We start from the raw sequence: 19540 nt of genomic DNA, 5'->3' as shown, positions 1-19540 counted from the left end.
TTCCTCTGCTCATGACAACCTGTCACAGTGCATGTCCTGGAGTCCAGAAGGGGCACCGGAAGCAGACCTGTCTTTAAAGTCCAGGTTGGAAGAAAAAAGTTTCAAGTTTTCCACTTGAGATAGCTGTCCAAATGAGAGGACATGATATTTAGCCCCGAGGATGGATGGTGACCATAGTTTTAATAGCAGTTTAAAAGCCTAGTGTGCTTCAGGAAGGGAGTCCTTCACACCCTCTAAAAAATGAGCAGGTGCGAACACTTAAATGGCTCCTAATAAAACTTCAGAAGTGGGCAGCAGAAGGGATGTGAGCATGTTGAGTCCTCCTCAAACCCTCTGAATTTGTGGCCCTGAGCATTCTGATGGGACTAGTGATGGGATTAAAACTCTGTGGATTTTGTAATATATTTTGTTGCGATTCTCAATATTTGTCAGATGGGCCTTTTTTTTTTTTTCCACACAGGACTCCTAAACTAGTCGCTGCAATTCTGCATTATTGCCCATTGTTTTTTCCATTGCTCTAGAATATTAGTGATACTAGCAAATCCCTGAGTGGGTTATGTTATATCACAGCGAAGACTTAACACTTGGCCAAAATCTTAAATTCACAAGATGAATTACATTCTTAAGTAAAAGCCTCTATGCACAATACTTAACAGCAATAAAATTTTCCATTACAAATACTGTTGTTTTTACTCTCTTTTAATTAAAAATAAAAGTGCCTTGAGGGGGCTTTGAATTTCTAAGACTTCCAGATCAAAGATTTCTTCAGCTGTCTGAATTATAGGAATGTTGAAAAACAAAAACAAATTCTTTTCCTGCTATAAAGTCTTTGCCATGTTTTTGTCTTTATGTAACTCAAAACGGCTGAACTAAAAAATGAGGCTGGTGAGTTCCGTTCAAAACCTAAGACTTCATCAGAAATGGAGTGTACAATAATTCTGAAAGTATCATTCTAATTAATCTAACCCAAGAATAAATTTTACTAAATTCTTATCCAGTGATCCAGAAAATTGCTTAGTAACATTTAGAATAAAACAACTTAAGGCTAAGGATACCAAAATGTTTTGAATTGTTTATTAAAGTGACTTGAGACTAAATTGTGATACCCCGGGCATGGTGGCGGTGGTGGCCAGAGTATTTTCCCTCAGATTCCACGCGCGCCCTTGGCTCCGTGCATATCTTTCTAGCAGCGCACTTGGCAAAATGGTGCACTGCTAATTTCTGAAGCTTTTGCAGAACACATAGATTTTCTTTTTGTAAAGCAATAAGTTGTAGTCATTTTTTTGCTGGTGTTTTTGGTATATGGGCTGACCTTAAGGGTACAAGAAATAAACTGCTTTTAGCAGGGCGTGTGGCATTAGCTTATTGGTTATCTGGTATACCAGACGGCCTGACAATTCACTAGCTATGCGCTAGTGGTCTAAGAATTTCAGCACTTTGAAAATGAACCACTTCCTGCTTTGTCCCTGGAGAGATGTCAGTATGCCTATATGAATGAAAAAAACTAGATGGCAGATATGGTATCAAGTCCTTATGCATGGTGGGTAGCAGTAGCTCATGTGATCTCTAACATTTGAGATTTAAGACACTTTTTATATCTAAGAGGTCATTTGTTTCCAATTACTTTGCATATTACCTTATACTTTTTAAATGTTTCATTTTTGTAATTATTAAAAATAAATTCATGTTGGAGAAAAATTGGGAGACTGGGAAAAAGTAAAAAATATAAATGTAAGAGATTTTAAAAATCCCACCATTTGTATTTGCTTTAGGTCAATTTACATTTTGCTGCATTTGCTTTATGAGTATGTACATAATTGAGATCATGCTGCATACAGAATTTCTACTTTTTTAAAAAAGAAATCCATCTTCTCATGTTACTCCTAAGTTCTGTAGCATCGGTCTTAATGAATGCATACTATTCTGTTATGGAATGTATGTTTTATAACCGTTTTGGGACATTCAAGTTGCTTCCAGTATTTTGCTATCATAAATAATTCTGCAATTCACATCTTTGTACATAAAACTTTTTCAATATTGCTGTATTAGACAAAGACTTCAGGCTGCAAATCACAAAAAATAATTCACCCTGGCTTAAGCAAAAAAGGAAATGTATTGGCTTGCATAGCTAATAAACCAGGGGTGGAGATTGGCTTGAGGCGGTGCTGGACTCAGTGGTGTCTTCGGGCATCCATCTTTCTGTCCCCCGGAACCAGCTTCCTTCTGTGCTGATTTGGTTCTCAGGCCTGCTCCTTTACCTTCTCACAGAAGAAAAACAGCAGCTCTTTGCTGGTATTTCAAGCAGAAGTCCACGACTGAGGCTCACTAGCACGACTGGGGTCAAACACTCACCCCATGGTGCGGGGATGGCCGGCAGGACACCCTGCTCCCCCCCGCCTTGTTCCCCTTCACCCTGGCACTGCACACCTGGACTCTGCTGTCCCTTGAACCCACCAGGCTGCCCTTCGCCCAGAGCCACTGCTCTTGGTCCCCTCTGCCATGTACACTCTTTCCCCAGTGTCCCCATAGCTTGTTACCCACTCACTTCCTTCAGTCCACACTCACGTACTTTCCTGATCCCCTCTTTACACTCTATCCTCTCTCCCCACTCCGTTTCTCTTGAGACTTATTACCCCCTGATGCTCTGCTCTATTTTCATGTGGTATACGAGTGTGTGTGAATTATTTATCTCCTTCCATGGGAACTATGAGGGCTGACAATGCAGCTCTATCCAGCACTCAACAAATATCAATTGAGTTAATGAACGAGTTAGCCAGGCCAGGTACCTACTCATCTGGAGGGTCAGCCTACGCTAAGGACAATAAATGCTTGGGTGAACGGTGTGATTTCCCAAAGAGACTAGGGGTCCCCAGAACACGGCACTGACCAAAACAATGACACCCGTTACAATTTCAGATCATTTTCCTAAAGCAAGTTCCCAGGATTGGGACTTCGAAGGATATGGATGTTTTGAGTATCATGATACGCACTTTAGCTCCCTTTAAAAATATCTTTCTCACCCCGCCTGGGTGGCTCAGTTGGTTGTGGCATTGTCTTGTACACCAGAAGTTTGAAGGTTTGATTCCTGGTCAGGGTACATACCTAGGTTGTGGGTTTGATACCTGGTCAGGGCATGTACCTTGGTTGCAGGTTCAACCCCCAGTTGGGGCGCTAGTAGGAGGCAACCAATCGATGTTTCTCTCTCTCAATAATGTCTCCTTCCCTCTCCTCCCCTCCCAAAATCAATGAATATATCCTCAGATAAGGATTAAAAAAAAATCTTCCTCAAATACAGACCACATCATGCCCCTCCCCAGCTTAAAACTGATAGCTCCCCATTGCTCTATGAATAAAAGACCTCTATCCTGGCACCCTAGGCCCGGCGAGATCCAGTCTCGGCCTGACTTGTCTGACCTCTGAGGACCCAGCACACTGGCTTTCTCCTCTGCCCCAGAGCCCACTCTCTCTCACCTTGGGACCCTCAAACTCTCCCTTCCCTCTCTGCCAACAGGCCCGCCTGGCACATCTCATCTGACCGCCGCCTACTGTTTCTTCTCAGACCGCAGCTCGAGTGTCCCCTCAGGAGGCCTTCCTTGGCCACTGGGACAGTCTCCCCTCCTTGCTTCTCCAGCAAGCATGGCTGTATTGTGTTCACAGTGCTCATCACGCTTTTCATTTACTCCATTCACACCATGAGGCCCTTTTCTCACTGTCTATTCCTATGTCCGCAAAACTCAAAACTGGTATGTGGCATATCAAAGGCCTTTAATACATTTTTGTTGGGGAGGAAAAACTAACAAATTGCTCTCCAAGAGGGCTGAAAGGATTAATACCCCCGTCAGCAATAAGAATGCTCATTTCATCTGATTTCTCATTGAAGCGATTTTCTTAGAATACAGCTCAAGAGATGGAATTTTGTTGAACCCTCACTGCAAGGGACCTGGAGGACAAGCAACAAGGCTGTCTTCTAATGGAACAACACACCCATCCGAACAGAGATTGGGCACAGACTGCAACAGCCGGGTATGTTACAACAAGGCCCAATAGGATTTTCCTTTCTCATCTGATTTATGTTTAAAAGGTTCCTTTTTGTTGCCACTGGACTCAAGGGAACTTTCTAAAAATGTTGCATTTAGTAAAAATTAGGGAATCGTCAGCTCCAGTATTTGGAATGTGGATGGGCCTCCCTTCTGGGCATTCCCATCCCAAATTATCCAGCTGTGTTAGTTACTTTGATTTAGAACCCTCTCTAAGCTGTTTATTCTTAACATTAGAGTGTGTATATTTTTGTATGTTAATTTTTAAAAGAATTTTAAATTTAAAAAAGTCTTGCAAAAAGACTTAGTTTATATAAAAAGTATTTAATATAGAGAACATCAAAGCACCTTTCATCAGGCAAAGGTCCCTACGACATAGATCAGATTATACTAATCAAATCTCCCTTTACCTAAAGAGAAGTTCTGTTTAAATACAAAATAATAAACTTCATGTCTCCATATTTTCCTAACGAGTTCAGGATCACTTAGCTTGGGGATCACAATTAATTCAAGAAATAATGATGGTGTTCTTCAAAAGAAAATAGCTGACACAAAGTTTTCTCGTTTAAAAACAGCACCGCTGAAGGAAGGACCTATGTCTTTTAAGGACAAAGCCACTAAACATGTGATTTACCAAAAGTCATGCAAAGTAAACTTTGGCTGAAACTCTCCTGTGATCTGGAGTGGAAAATAGAAGAAAGTAAAAAGACAATGCAAAACAGTAACTTTGAAGAATCAGACCACACACACACACACACACACACACACACACACACACACACACACGTCGAGTATTTTCCTTGTTTGCTGCTGCTTGCGTCACCAGTCGGGGACCTCAACCACAAAGGGCGTTTTCACGTCTATCTTGCCGCTGTTGATGATGGAACAGTCGGTGAGTGGACGGTCGTGCCCATCAGTTGCCTGAAGTTCTATGGAGTGGACCACTGTCTGGTGAGAGGAGAGGAGGCCCGTGATTCACTTCCGACCAGCAAGTATAGCAATTGAAAAATGAAATCAGCACTGACTCTGAAAGCCCAAGTGGGAAGTAAGTCGTGTTCTTTTTGATTTTTGGTTGTGTGTATGGTTATGATTACAAAACCATGCAAGCTAACGATGGAAAACTTAGAATATTCAGGAAATTTATATATAATAGCATAAAATTTACTTACTCCCTTGCTAGAGAACAAATTTATGTATTTCCTCACTTCTTTTAATTAGCATTTTATTTTCTTAAAAAAGAAAGATATTTTTGTAAATACCTACCTCTAATAAAACATATTCCCACTCACTTGTTACAACCCAATGTAACAGTTAACATAGAGTTTGAGTTCATTTCAACTCCACCTGTAATAGGTCTGGGCATCATAAAACAAGCCAGAAAGCAGATTTAGAAGTGGAGCTAGTTCTGCGTTTACCCTTTTTACAACTGACCCAAGCCATTAATCTATAGGTTGAGTCAAACACTAATGAAACCCCAACCGCACCATGGTGTACAGGCCTCTCTCTCTGTCATGGAGGATTTCACAGGCCCGTGGACCACCTCATGTCACACTGAAGGAGGGAGGACTGGCCAGGGACCAGAAGGTTGGCTCCTGGTGTTTCCCAAACAGAGTTGAGACTAAAGTAGCAAAAGAGTATCTGAGTGGACCCGGAGTCAAATATTCCAACCTCTGGGCTTAGATCCATTTAAGATAAAAGGCCAGCATTCTTCTAATAATATATATTTCTAAGTAGACTGTGTGTGCACACATGTGTACCTAAAGTAGTGACTACACATCTGAATGACCTGTGGCAGTATTTTTTTTTTAAATGCTTATTTAATGGTTCAAATGGAAATACCTATGTTATGTATATTTTTCCACAATTTAAAACTGCTTATTTGTTGGCCCATCTCTGGAGATTCTGCTTCTGTCAGTCTGAGTGGAGGTCCAGAGATCATCGGAGTTGCTTTGTTAACAAGAACCCAGAAGATCTCTGGAAAATCAAAGGATGGAATTCAGGAGATTCTCTAGATTTCTTTAAACTGTATGAAATATGCACACACTTTTTTTTTCTGGAAAGAAAGTCTATAGTTTTTGTTAGTTTCTCAAAGTTTATAACCCATAAAATGTCAAGGACAGTTCCTCTAAGACCAGGTAGCAGGTCTCTCAGGGTGTACACCAGTGGATGGAAGGACTTTGCTGCTGCATTTTGAGCCATAAGACATAAGACTTAGAGAGCTAGAAGAAAAACCACAAGCAGAAGAACACCCAAAACTTGTACTCCAGTTTTCTTACAACTTAGGACAATGTTGCACTAAAAAATACTCAGTGAATGGATGAATGAACCAGTTTATATTTAAAGTATTTAGAACCTGGTTAGATCCCAGTGATCAAAAGCCCAGACAGTTTAACACATGCAGGCCCATGTTTAGCTCATTTCAAAGGCAAGGTTCAATAAGACGCCTGAGGAGGGCTGGCATTCATTCTCATTTCTGAATAGATTTTTTTGGGAGGGCAATTATGGCTCGTAAGGATATAGGCATGACCTTTACTGTGATAGGATGTGAAATGCTGTATTAAATGATATGTATTTGCCCTATTTCCCTCTCATCCCACTTGCCAATGAGAATTTTATCTTCGACGCTTCAGGTTGTGCATTTCCTAGCCTTGTATGGGAGATTCTGAGTTGGCCAGCTCAGTTCCTGGCCTTCTGTTGCGTAGAATCAGAACAGCAGGTGGAAGTTGTGGAAGAATTGCAGTGAGTGAGACTGGGTTATTTACATTTGGCTGAGGGAGGGCAGAACAACTCACAAAAAAACAAAACAAAATGAAATGGAAGAAGATAAGGATGGCCCAGGGTTGGGTTGAACAGACCTTACAATTGCTAGTTCAGAAGTTGAGAGAGCTAAGAAGGGGAAATATTGAAAGTGGAAAAGAATGGGGATTTTAAGTGTTCCTATGGTTATCAACTGGACACCTTGATTTTTTTTTTTTTTTTGAGTCAAACAGCATCAATTTGAATTCTTTTTAGTAATTTTGGGTGCTATACTGTGTCTTGAAAGGTGACTTGTGTCTAGACTGAACCACATGGGGTACTAGGTATTTTTATATTTTATTTTTAATTGTGGTAAGAAATACATAATATTCACCATCTTATCCATTTCTAAAAGTACAGTTTGGTAGTGTTAAACATATTCACATTGTAGTGCAACTTATCTGCAGGACTCTTCATTTTGGAAATCCTGTTAGAGGCTACGGCAAAACTGAAACTCAATACCCATTGAGCACTAACTCCCCATTTTCTCCCCCTCAAATCCCTGGCAACCACTATTCTACTTCATGTTTCTATATGTTTGACTTCTTTAGATACCTCATGTAAATGGAATCATACAGTGTTTTTATGACTGCCTTATTTCATTTAACATAACATTCTCAAGTTTCATCCATGCCGTAGCCTGTGACAGGATTTCCTTCCTTTTTACGGCTGGACAATATTCCATTGTATGCACACACAGGGCCCTGGTTTTATCTGGTTACATTAAAAAGAGTTTCCATTTGTAACAAGTAGTGAGATAACTTAAGTACTCAACTTCTCCATGTCAAGTCCTCAGCTTCTGCCCCAATGCTCCTGACAATTAAAATGCCATATCATTTATAATTTATTCACCTTTGAAGAGGCCAGTCAGCAAATAATGATGGATCTCTACAAAGCACATCTTAAGATCAAAATAAATCACTGAAAGTACTCTCATTATAAATATAAAGCTTTGAATGAGAAAAATAATATATCAAGTTACCATTCCATCGAGGACTTTTCCAAATACCACATGTTTGCCATCCAACCAGGAGGGTTTGGTCAAGGTGATAAAGAACTGAGAGCCATTGGTGTCAGGCCCAGCGTTGGCCATGCTGACCCACCCAATGCCATAATGCTTCAGTTTGAAGTTCTCGTCTGGAAAGGTCTCACCGTAAATGCTTACACCTGGTGAGACAGAACAAGAAAGAGGGGAATCAACAGATGTCATATGAAAGTAAAATCTTCAAAGGGAAACATAGAGTTTTAGTAGAACTGGTAAATAGACCCTGATAAGAGTGGGGAATGGGGAAAAGATGGTAAAACATAAGGAGAAGTGAAGGAGGGCATAGAATGAACTCCTTAAGGAAGCAGGGCACCAGGGACTGAAACAAACACATACAAACAAAAGCCTTAAATTTCACACAGGATGGCGGGGTACCCTCTGGCCTCAAACCAAGGGCCAAGCTTTGACCTGTGATTTCACTGTGAAATGAGAAGGAACTGAAGGGCACGATGTCATTGAAAAACCAGATCGAAAGGGAGTGAGCCAGCCATGTGGCTCAATCTCTGTCCTGAGGTTCAGGCCACTTGTCCTGGGTCACTCCTACCTCAGCATCCAACCAGGGAACACAAAAATTTTAATATATACCCTTAGCCAATTCTCAGAATAACTCTATAGAACAGGTATTCTCAATCCTGTTTGCAATGAGAAACAGAGGTTGCAAAACTTAAAAACAGCAGAACAGAACTTGACCCTCTGGCTTTCTGACTCCAAAGCAGGCACGCTTCCCTGCCTCAGCACCAAGGGCAATAGCAGCCAGCCTGGAAGTCATTAGGCACGATGACATCGGGGCTCATCAAAATACAGAGGGTGATGGCAACCGGGAACACCCAGTGGTCCAGCCTTGAACAGAAGAACCAAAAGCAGGTTTGTGGGCTGGAGTTCTAGCAAAGCAGCGGGTAGAGCAGAACACCTTTTCCTGATAAAACAACAGCAGAGACCATGAGAAGCACCTGCTCCATCCTCCAACACCTTGAGTGCCTGTCATGCTCAGCTCCTCCCCTTCTACAGGCCTCCTTATCCACCCATTGCCAACTTTAAAATCCTGGCTCAGTTAGAAGGACCGGAAGTGGATATCAGAGGCAAACGATACATTGCTAGCTGGTTGGTCAGTGACATATGAGACGACCTGGCAGGAAAGCTCTGCCCACAGAGGGATCTAAGCTAAATTACGTGATGCACAGGTCCTCTCTCCAAAACTCAGAGAATTTTAACTCAAGACATGTGTGCACACACTTGTGCACATGCACATGCACATGCACCCACACTCTGTGGGCAGATAAGGCAGAGAGAGAGAGAGAGAGAATGTAGAAGAGGAGACACAGTAAAACCCAGTCACCATTCCTGCTGGGCCCCACGGCAGGACAGCGGGATGCCCGTCCTGAGGGGACCAGTCCTCGAGCTGCAGGCTTTTCCAGTGAGACCCAGCCCCGCAGCAGCTGGGATTGCTTCCCAGTGCATCCTCACCGACGCCATTTACCCACGCAGCCTGCTCCACGCTTCATCCCCACACCTTGCAGCATTTTTGCAAGGACTAAAAGTAACCTTCCCGAAGCGCCTGGCAAATCCAATCATTTAATAACAGTCATTTTGTTATAAATAGACCATTGTAATAAACATGAAATTGGCAATAGTGCTGGAAAATGACCTAGGTTTCTTTAAAATGTTAGCAGGTTAATATTCACCAAAAGTGGAATTTGCTAAATTAAAAACCTTAAACCTCAAGTAAATTTAAATTCTATGTAGTTACATATACCGGGTATGGTCAGGAAAACAACTCACTGCCTTTGAGGGAAAATAGCCCAGGGGGCTGGGTAGCTGGAAACCTCAATAAGAACAATAAGCTCAGGGAGATTTGAAACTCTATGAATTTAATTATTTGTACTTTATAGAACTCTAAGTTTGTTTATAAAAATTAATTTAAATCCTAATTTTGACAGCTCATCTATTAATTTTTTAGTATTTCAAAAGCTGACAATAAAATGAAAGAACTTTGAGAGAAGGGGATAAACTCATCTGTAACCCTGCCACCGAACCACCCGTCTCATCACTATCCACACCCCCATCCCCCCCACCGACACCCCAAGTTGGATGCCATCTGCCGCCCCCAGGAACACTCAGTGCTGCACTCTGCCACTCGTTCCTGTGGCAGACATCTTTCTGTACCGCTACATGCTAGGAGTCTAGCATTTTAATTACTGCAAAGTAGCCTACTAAATGAATATATTTCCACGATGGAAAGATAATGAACACCAAAGTAATACTGTCTAAAATTAGGAAGCCTTACTCATTCATATCTACCAAGACGTGGCCCCCCAAACTCTATCCTTCAGAAAGAATTATGACTCTGTTCTTTAAACCCAAAACTCAATGTACTGGGTGAATATACCAGCTTAATTTTAGGTCTCGGTTGGTTAAGCAGGAAAGGAAAAACGCAAAAGGCAACGTTACCGCCAGTGCCATCTCCATTGGTGAAGTCTCCTCCTTGAATCATGAAATCTTTGATGACGCGATGAAATATGCTTCCTTTATATCCATATCCTTTCTAAAGAGATTATGTAATTGAATACACAAGTAGATATAACCCACAATGAAAGATAAACCCCAGTGTTTATCTGGAAATGACAAAATGAGAAAATTACGCAAAATACCTACAGAACTTGATTATGTCCCTGCAACAATTTACTGTTAGAAATTTATCATTAACTGACCAAATCAATAAATAAGTAAACAATGGAAGTAAAGTATTAATGTGACAAAGTAAAAAAAGCAATCTGCATTTTCATTTGATGATTTTTCCCCCTCCGTTTCTAGAAGACTAAGGAAACTGAATGCCCAAAGAATACAGATTTTATTCAAAAATGAAGTAAAATATGATGTCTCAGATTCGCCTGACCTACTAATTTAACATGTTTCCCCCCTAGAAGACATCTTTATCTTGGCTTAAAGAAGGAGATTCGATTTGAGCACAAAGGAAATAAAGCTGAGACATACCTCTCCTGTTGCCAAAGCGACAAAGTTTTCCACAGTCTTGGGCACAACTTTCCCAAAGAGGCCAATCACGATTCTACCAACATCTTTGTTTCCAATCCTCACATCAAAGAAAACCTGCATGTGGTTGAAAGACAGAGTGGAAGGTCACATGGAAAAGCAGCACATGCAAGGTAAGTGAAAATTAAAATCTGAGAATTGATCCACATACAAAAGCCCTGCCCCCCCAGTGTTTTACAAAGGGGTCATGAAGGAGCGTGACACAAGTTAACAGAACTCTAATTCCATTTTTGGGTACATTTCAATCACAAATATTCTTTCAACAAACATTTATTGAGTACCACTTATGGGCCAGACACTGTGGTTGGTACTGGGTTTAAAGTTTGAGTCAATACTGTTCGAGTCAGCCAGTAAAGTCTTCGAGAATTCCATGGGCCCATGCGCCCCAGACAAGCACTGCTGTGACTTCCTGTCTCCTGGTTTGTGAATGAAGGTTAGCGTGGAGACTGCTTCTGAAAGGTAATGCTCTCTAATCTTGGCAGAAGAAAAAAAATTGGTGAGGAGATAAGTAGGCTAGCCATCTAGATTTATTTTTTGTAATCTCCAAGAGTGCCAAATTCCCCATGAGTTCTCAACAGATTGTCAAGAGAACAGCAAAAGACGATCAAAATGCATAGCAGTGCTCCAAAAGGCCTGCCCCCACCCTTGGCCTGCTTCCGAGCACAGCAAGACACCAGGGCCCCCGCCTCACCCAAAGTACATCAAAGGCGACATTCAGGTCCTGATAAAACCATTTATCCTGTAAACTTAGACACTGAATTCATTTGCCACGTTACAAAAGTAGAATGTGTTCTTTTTCTGTCACAACATTTTAGAAAAGAAGGAAAAAAACACATCCAGAAGTGAGTGTAAGTCACTTTTTTTGCAGGTAAACTTTAAAAGTTTTCTTGGACTTTTTTTTTTTAACTTTTCATGTGAAATGCAAGTATATATATTTTGCCTCACAAATTATTGTGTGAAGATGATTCTGAGACAGAACACTTGAAAAGGCCAGGGAGTCAAAGGTGTTCTATTAGCAAGTTTAGATTATGTGAACCTATTTAATGTTTGAATAGGTAAAAAAAAAAAAGACATTCAAGATATGGCTTTAAAAATATAAGAAGGGTTGTCAAAGAAAAAAGATGTCTTACAGTTTAGAAAAATCACAATGTAAAGACTGTCAACCTTCAGTTCAAGCCAAGAGCTTCTGCCAATACATCAGTACATCCGTCATGGGATGATGTGATATTTAGTGTTCCATGTGGTGCCTTACAAGTTTTACACGGCACAAAGCAGCAAAAACTGTATTATTATTTATACAATCGAACTATAGAACGTGCATGAAAGACCTTGAAATGAAGCAGTGCCATAGAGGAGAGCAATGAGACATGGCTGCGTTAACATACCAGTGAGCCTGGTCCTACAGAGCTGGTGTCAAACAGAAGTCACTTTTCCAAAGGGATTTCCAAGCCAAGAAGTAAACTCTATAACAGGCAATAATGAAGTAGCACCAGGAAAAGAATCAAGGACATAAGTTTAAAGACACACCATGTAAGACACTAGAAAAGCCTGCCAGACTTTTAAAATAAAGAGCAAATGAAACCCGTAAATGTTTAGAAAGCAAAGAGAATAAAATCTGGGAAGCATGAGAAAATGAGAAGTGCCTGTCACCCAGCATAACTCAATAAAATTTTATGTTCTTCCACACAGCCTAGCATACATATTGATACAATTCCCCCTGCACCCACCCCCAAACTGCAGTATCCTTTAACTACACCAGTGATGGATAGCAAGAAAAAAATGGCAGAGTTTTCCCAACTCTAATGGAAATGGTAAAATTTTATTTAGTCAACAAGCATTTACCAAAGATCCATGTGAAAGGCAATGTGAAGTTACAAGCTACACAAGAGGGTCCCAGTCCCAAGGAAGCTTAAATCAAGAGATGGGACAAGTAAAGGAATAACCCAGTACAAGGCAGCATGTGACAAGTGCCCAAGAACACTGTATTGCCAGGCTCGGGGGATGGGAAGGGCTGCAGGCGGCCTCCTGGGGAAGGTGTAGATGGAAGGGAGCAGCCTCCAGCAACAAGAGTGGGCCCGAGCCCCACCTGGCAGAGTTCTTTGTGGAAGCAAAGCACCAAGGCAGGGGATGTGGTCTGTGTGGGAGAAGTAGTGTAGCGCTTGTGACCACACCAGACGGGAGAAGGTCCTCGGCAGTTCCAGAAGGTAGAAGAGGGTTTGGGGAGGCAACGGAGAAAAGATAAAGAACAGGACCCAAAGGCAACTTTGGGACTATTACTCAAGTTGGGGGCGGGGGAGAATCTGAGAGCTCTTAGACCAGTTCAGGAATGAGGGACTGGAAGGAGGGAGTAGCGGAGAGGGGCACTGAAATCTCAGGGGAGAAAATGGAGGAGGGGAAGGAGGAAGGAAACAAACATGAGCTAGTCAGGGGTGTCTCAACGTGCTTTACTTACATATCTTACATAATTAATCTTCACCACATCCTGTGGGGAGAGGCAGGTACTCTTCTCTCCAGTTTGCAAAGGAGGAAAGTGAGGATTAGGGAAGTTAAGTGATTTATCAAGATTTCCCAGCCAGGAGTGTGAAAGCCGAAATTTCAATCTCAGGATGCATCCAATTAGACTGCGATTTATCGTTAATAAAGCTATCTCAACCTAGGCAGGAAAACCCAAGGGGTAGAAAAGGTGTTTTTAGATCCCCAGTGCCCTGCACACCATCAACTCAAGTACAGACTCAAAAAAAACGCTGAACAGCTCAATGCCAGGTGATACTAAATGAGAAGCAGGGCACACACACATCCAGCCAGAGTGCGGGTCAGCCAGTGTGCCTACCAGGCAAACTCTTACTTTATACCTTCTTGCCCTGAGTTCATCTCTGATTTTGCTCTGTGCCCTTGGGAACAGGCCCTGTGCTTAACAGGGGGTGGGCGGGGGGTGTAAAGCCCCTACCCTCATGAAGCTTACGGTCCCACAGGAGAGAAAACACATATTCCAGTAGCTGTAATATAATGGGAAATCAGATTTTTCGAGACCCCAAGTACAGATAAAATAAGGTTAGAGGTGGTGATTATCTGTGGGATCAAGGCAGGCATCCTGGAAAAGTTGGTACTTGGATCCCATGTTGTACTTCAGGAGCGGGTACCTCAGTCACTTCTTTTTTTTCCCCTGGAAGAAGCCCTTCAAAGTAATATGGAAATTGTGGGGCACTGGAGGTGGGGAGAGGAAGGGGAAGGGTGAAGAGGCACTCACACCACCTGACCCTAGTCCCTATAGGGATAATCCTGCTTCCATTTCTAAAGTAAAGTAAGCTATGGTGTCAAGGAAACACAGCTCCACTACTTACTGGCTCTGAGCTCTTGCTCTTCATCTGTAAAAAAGATGATTCCTTTCAGGTCTGCACTGCCACAGAGGGATTAACAACACAAGTAACACTGGCAACTGACCTCTAAACTTGGGAGCATCAATCAGAACTAAGCACTTCATCTGCTTTATCACATCTGATATGCAATTCGCTAGCAAGTATCATTTCCATCTCCCTTTTACAGAGGAGGAACCAGAGCCTCAGACATCAGACAAGATCACCCAGCCTCAGGCTCATGGCCACTCCCTGCTGTAGAAAGTGCCGGCAGCTGTAACGAGAGTACAACTGGAAAGGTGGCAGCACTATGTTCTACAATGTAGGTGCCTGACTACACAGAACCCATGGACCTGCTGGAAAACACAGGCTGCAAGTGCCAGTTTGGTAGATTTTGAAACCGAAGAGCCTGAACGCCCAGCCCATCCTGAGCCTCTTTGGCTGGACAGGAAGCTGAGGCAGTGGCCTGGGATTGTGGACAAGGCGAGTGCTCTTAAAGGGCTCTGCAGGGGGACAGCAACTCATACCTCATTTATACACTTCTATTTTTAGAAATCAGGTGAAAAGGAAAAAACTGCTAGGGAAAAGAAAACACTAGAGCACTGCCAATTAATCTGCTTTTCCACACTCAGAAATAACTTGTAATGTCTCCATTTTCCAATAGATTTTGATGTTTAAAAAAGTTCACTGAAAAAAGTAAATAATGCAACAGAGTCGAATCCGTAGAAGGCGTGCCCACATAATCCTAGAGTAGAACACCTGGAAACGTCCTCAGGGCCCAAGGTGTTCCCGCTCTTCCCCGGCTGCAGCCACATGCTTCTTCCTCTCCTGGCTCCCTCTTCTAGAGGTTTCCAACCCAGGCTACACACCCCCAGGGATGGTTATTGACTTGGTCTGGGGTTTAAAACTTCCCAGGTGAAGCGTGTCCCCAAATATAGCAGGTGACATCCTCACACTAAGGAATTCTCCATTGTGTACCTGAAATTCACATCTAACTGGGCCTCCTGTACTTGATCTGGTAATCCCCCACTCCCTTTCTACACTGTCAGCAAGTCTTGTTAGGCCTCCAAAATCCATTCCAAGTCCCTCCCTTGCTCCCCATTTTCACAATTACCACTCGAATCCAAGCCACCGCCATCTGGACTCTGGCATAGAGCCCAGAATGACCTCCCAGTTCACTCTCCACTGAGCAACCGCAGTAATTGTGTAAAAGCATATATGAGATCCTGTCAAATCCCTGCTTAAAACCCTTCAGCAGCTCTAATTGCACTTAGCATAAGACCGCAAATTCTAAGAGTAATAGCCTCAAAACCCACACTCCTAGCTGTGACCTCTGAGGCCCTGCATGATCTTGCTGCTGCTCAGCCCCTGACCTCACCTCAAGCCACCTCCCTCTTCATCCCTGTGGCAAGGCTACACTGTCCCAGGCAGGGCATCTTCTTAACAGGGAGGGTGGCTTTCCTGTCTGGAGGCCTCTGCACATGCACTAGGTTTCCCTAAATTTCTGTCAGCCTGGTTTTTCTTATCCTTCAGGTATTTTTAAATGTCACACACTCTATATTAAGGTTTATTTCCTTCATCGCTTCATAATTTCATGAACATTATGTTGATGGCTGTATCCTAAGAGACTCAAATGTATTTGCCAACTGAAGGAAGCCCCCTCCCCCTCCTTCAGTTCAGTGGCCTGCACAAGCCATTTCCCCAAACTAGATGAGCCCAAAAGGTCAACGGGCTGGCAGGAGAGTCAGTGCTCAAAACAGTCGCCTAAGTGTACCTCACACAAGCCACCTGCCACGGCCTTTTGGTTCACCCCTGCAGTATTCGATGTTGGGCTGAACCTCCCCCTCCCAAACCCTTGGACCTGCCCCCTTCTCAGGTGGGATCTGAGGTAGATTTTAGCACTCGGCTAGTTCCACAGTACCGTGTCCACTGTGAAACACCGGACTGGTTGTTAAGACCCTTTGCAGCTGCTGCTCCTTCCAGATTCCAAGACACTCCTGCCAGTAAGCTTTTCTCGCAGTGGTAATTAACGAACAACCAGATCATTCCCTCCCTCTGTCTCTCCCTGCACCCCGCCATTATCTCTAACCTTGGGTAAATATGCTGGAAAAAGAACTGAAGCCTAAGGACAGCCCATGGCAGATTTTACATCCCTCTTACAGAGACAGAAAGGCTGGCCTCGGTTACACAGGTTGCCGCCTGTGCCTGCAGCCAGCACCTTCCCGCGCCCGGGGTCAGCCCACCAGTCGCTTCAGTCTGAAAGCGAACTCGCAGGGGAGGACCAGGTTCCTAAACGGGAGGAGGGTGGCGGCAGCCTCTCCTGGAGCCTGACCTGTAACTCCTGCCGGAACCCCACCTTGGCAGGAGCTGGACCTGGGCTCTTCCACGCTGGGTGACATCCCAGCTGCAACCCCTGGGCTCACAGCGTGTCTCCTCCTCGCACCCCTGTCCCTCCCACACTCCTCCTGCTCCTGTTCTCGAGTCCACGCCACGCTGAAGGAAGTGCTGGGGCTGTCTCCTTCCTGGAGAAACGAGCCACCGGTTCCGGAAGGCCAAGGGGATAAAGTTCAAACAGCCTGCGGCGACGGCTGGGACTGTGGCCGGGGCTCCCCTCAAGTCATCCCGTAGAGCGCCCCCCCGCGCCTCGCCCCCACCCCCACCGTGGTGGCGCAGTCAATCCCCTCTCACCGGCCCGCGGCTGCCTCCCATCCTCTGCCCCCTCCTGGCTACCCGACACAAAGGTCCCGGTCCCCAAAGCTCCCCCCATCCCTCGGGTCGGCGGCGGGAGGGGAAGTTGGAGTCTGCCGCGCTGTCACCTTGGCCGTCACTGAGGGACCTCGCTTGCGGAAGCCCGGGGACCCCGCAGAAAGCGCCAGTACGCCAAGCCCCAGGCAAAGCACCAGAGGTAGCAGCAGATGGGAACCTGAACCCATGGTGGACGGCGGCAGTGCCGATAGTGGCGGCAGCGGCTCCGGTGCTTCTGCGGGTTCCCGGACCGGTGGCGGGACTCCCAGCCAGCTGCGCCTGCGCGCTCCGGGTTGGGGAGGTGGGGGTGGGATTGGGATGAGGCGGTCCCGGCAGGGCCGGAACCCGGGGCGCGCTCCTCCCAAATTTGGCCCAGAGAAGAGTTAGAGACTCGCAGAAACTCGCTGCGAAGGATACAGCCCTGTCCGCGACTGCGGCGGGAGCCGCTAGGCCGGGAGCGAGCCCAGGCTGTTGGGGCACGGCGCCCCGGAGAGGCACGCTTGGCCAAGCCCAGGAGCTAAGGGCTTCGCTCCCGGTGGAAAGTCGGAAAGTCGAGGACTGTCGTGGCTCCGGGTTATGACAAACAATTTGCACACCGCTTGCGGGAGGTTGGGGGTCGGGGGCTAGGCACGACTCTGCAGCCGCGTCCCTGAATGACCGCAGCAGCCTTCGGAGTATCCGCCGCAGCAGCTGCTAGGCTTCAATGTTGCTTCAGACCCTTGGGCTAAGTTTCGGACGGATCTCAGAACTCTGGGACCTTTACACGGATTGACGCAATTATACGTGATGAATAACCTCTCGTTGAGATGATTCTCTTTGGGGGTGTAACTTTTACAAATTTAAATATTGTTTAGGTAGATTATGTAATGACATGGGGAAACATCCATTATACTTTTAAGTGGAAAACTCGGTTTGCAAAATCTCATTAGAAATTCTAATCTCAAACTGTGAAAAATAAATGAATTTTTTTAATGGAAAGAAATGCACCAAAACATTTACAGTAGCTATGGTGATAGAGTTATGGATTTTTGTTTTCTTTGTAATTTTCTGATTTCCCAGATAGTCTACATTGACATGTAAGCACTTTATAATCAATAAAATGTTATTTTTTAAATAAAATGCTTTTTTAAAAACAATGCTTTTTGAATTAGTACTTCAAAAGAACTCTTTTATTTTAGAATAATAGCTCCAAAATTAACTGCAAATTAATAACAGTATTCTCTTGTTCTTAGGACCTGGTGTCATGACTCCAAGATTTCCTCAGGTAAGCAGACAGGATTCCTATATGTAACTAAGTACAGATCTAAAATTACACTGAAACTGTTGTATACGAAAGAAGTAACCTCAACTTTTGAGGGGTGGATAGGGCACTTCTAAATTATTTTGATAATTTAGTCCAGTGAAGGATCTAATGTCTGTCCTCATCACCCCAACCCCAATAAAGAAATAGTCCCCTTTTTGTAGCAAGCTAAGGGTATCAGAACATTTATCTCCCTGAATGGTTGTAGGTGTTTACCTGTTTTCATTATTGTAATTGCTTTTGTCTGTCTCATCAGAGTGCAAGTGCCACCAGAGCAGGAAGCACGCCTGCATTTTTTCCTTTTGATGACCCAGATCTAGTAAAATGCCTAATATATAGTATTTTCTACATAAATTTTGTTGAATGAATGTGTCTAATTTTTTTAATTGGGAAGATTGATAAAAATAATGAAAGTGCACAAAATGTAACTGTACATGTTAGTGCATTATCACAAACACAACTTAGAACCCCTGTTCATGAAATACTTGTCTGCTCTTTAGAAACTCCTTTTGCACCCCCTCCCAATTACTAACACCTCTCCCCAAATTAACCACAATCACGACACACTAACGTTTAGTTTTAAGTTTATATTAATAGAATCTTATAGTATGCCGTATTTTTTTGCTCAAATGTATGTTTGTGAAATTCATGTGGAGTTTTTTTTTTTTTTTTTTTTGTCTGTTTGCATGTAACTCTTTTGGTACATCAATTTTTTTTCCATATGAATATCTTAATTGTCCCAGCAAAATCTTCTTTCCTCACTGCTCTGTAATGCTGCTTCTTTTGTAGAACAAGTGTCCGTACATGGGGGAGGGGGGGGTCTGTGGGCCCTTTATTCTGCAACACTGACTTATTTGTCTATCTTTGTGCCAACACCTCATTGTCTTAATGGAAATAGCTTTATAATAAGTCTTCGTATTTAGTGATACAGGTCCTCTCACTTTGTTTAACAGATTCTTGGCTGTTCTTGACCTTCTGTATAAACTTGGGAATCAGTTTCTGAGTTTCCATAAACTGGGATTTTGATTGAGATTGCATTGTATCTATAGGTTATTTTGGAAAGACAGTGTATTTGTGATAGTGTGTCTTCCAGTTCATGAGCATGGCATATCTCTCCATTTATTTATGTCTTCTTTAGTTTTTCTCAAAATTTTATAGTTGTCTGCTTAGAAGTCTTACACATATTTTGTTAGATTGATTTAAAGATATTTGGGGG

The 19540-nt window shown here is 43.4% G+C and overlaps 1 protein-coding gene across 1 annotated transcript; it reads right to left on the bottom strand.

The window, feature by feature from the left end:
* Positions 1–4219: 4219 nt before the first annotated feature.
* Positions 4220–17292, bottom strand: PPIC (peptidylprolyl isomerase C). Its single transcript, XM_054589900.1, has 5 exons — positions 17096–17292; positions 10870–10983; positions 10327–10420; positions 7816–8000; positions 4220–4985 (listed from the first exon to the last, which is right to left on the bottom strand). Exons 1-5 carry the CDS (start codon positions 17210–17212, stop codon positions 4857–4859), a joined length of 639 nt encoding a protein of 212 aa, XP_054445875.1. The 5' UTR covers positions 17213–17292; the 3' UTR covers positions 4220–4856.
* Between the last annotated feature and the right edge of the window lie 2248 nt (positions 17293–19540).

This window comes from Pteronotus mesoamericanus, unplaced genomic scaffold (genome assembly GCF_021234165.1).
Source record: "Pteronotus mesoamericanus isolate MK-2021 breed Mesoamerican mustached bat unplaced genomic scaffold, CSHL_Meso_final scaffold_167, whole genome shotgun sequence".
Taxonomy (NCBI): Eukaryota; Metazoa; Chordata; class Mammalia; order Chiroptera; family Mormoopidae; genus Pteronotus; species Pteronotus mesoamericanus.
This window is presented reverse-complemented; position numbering and strand designations above follow the sequence as displayed.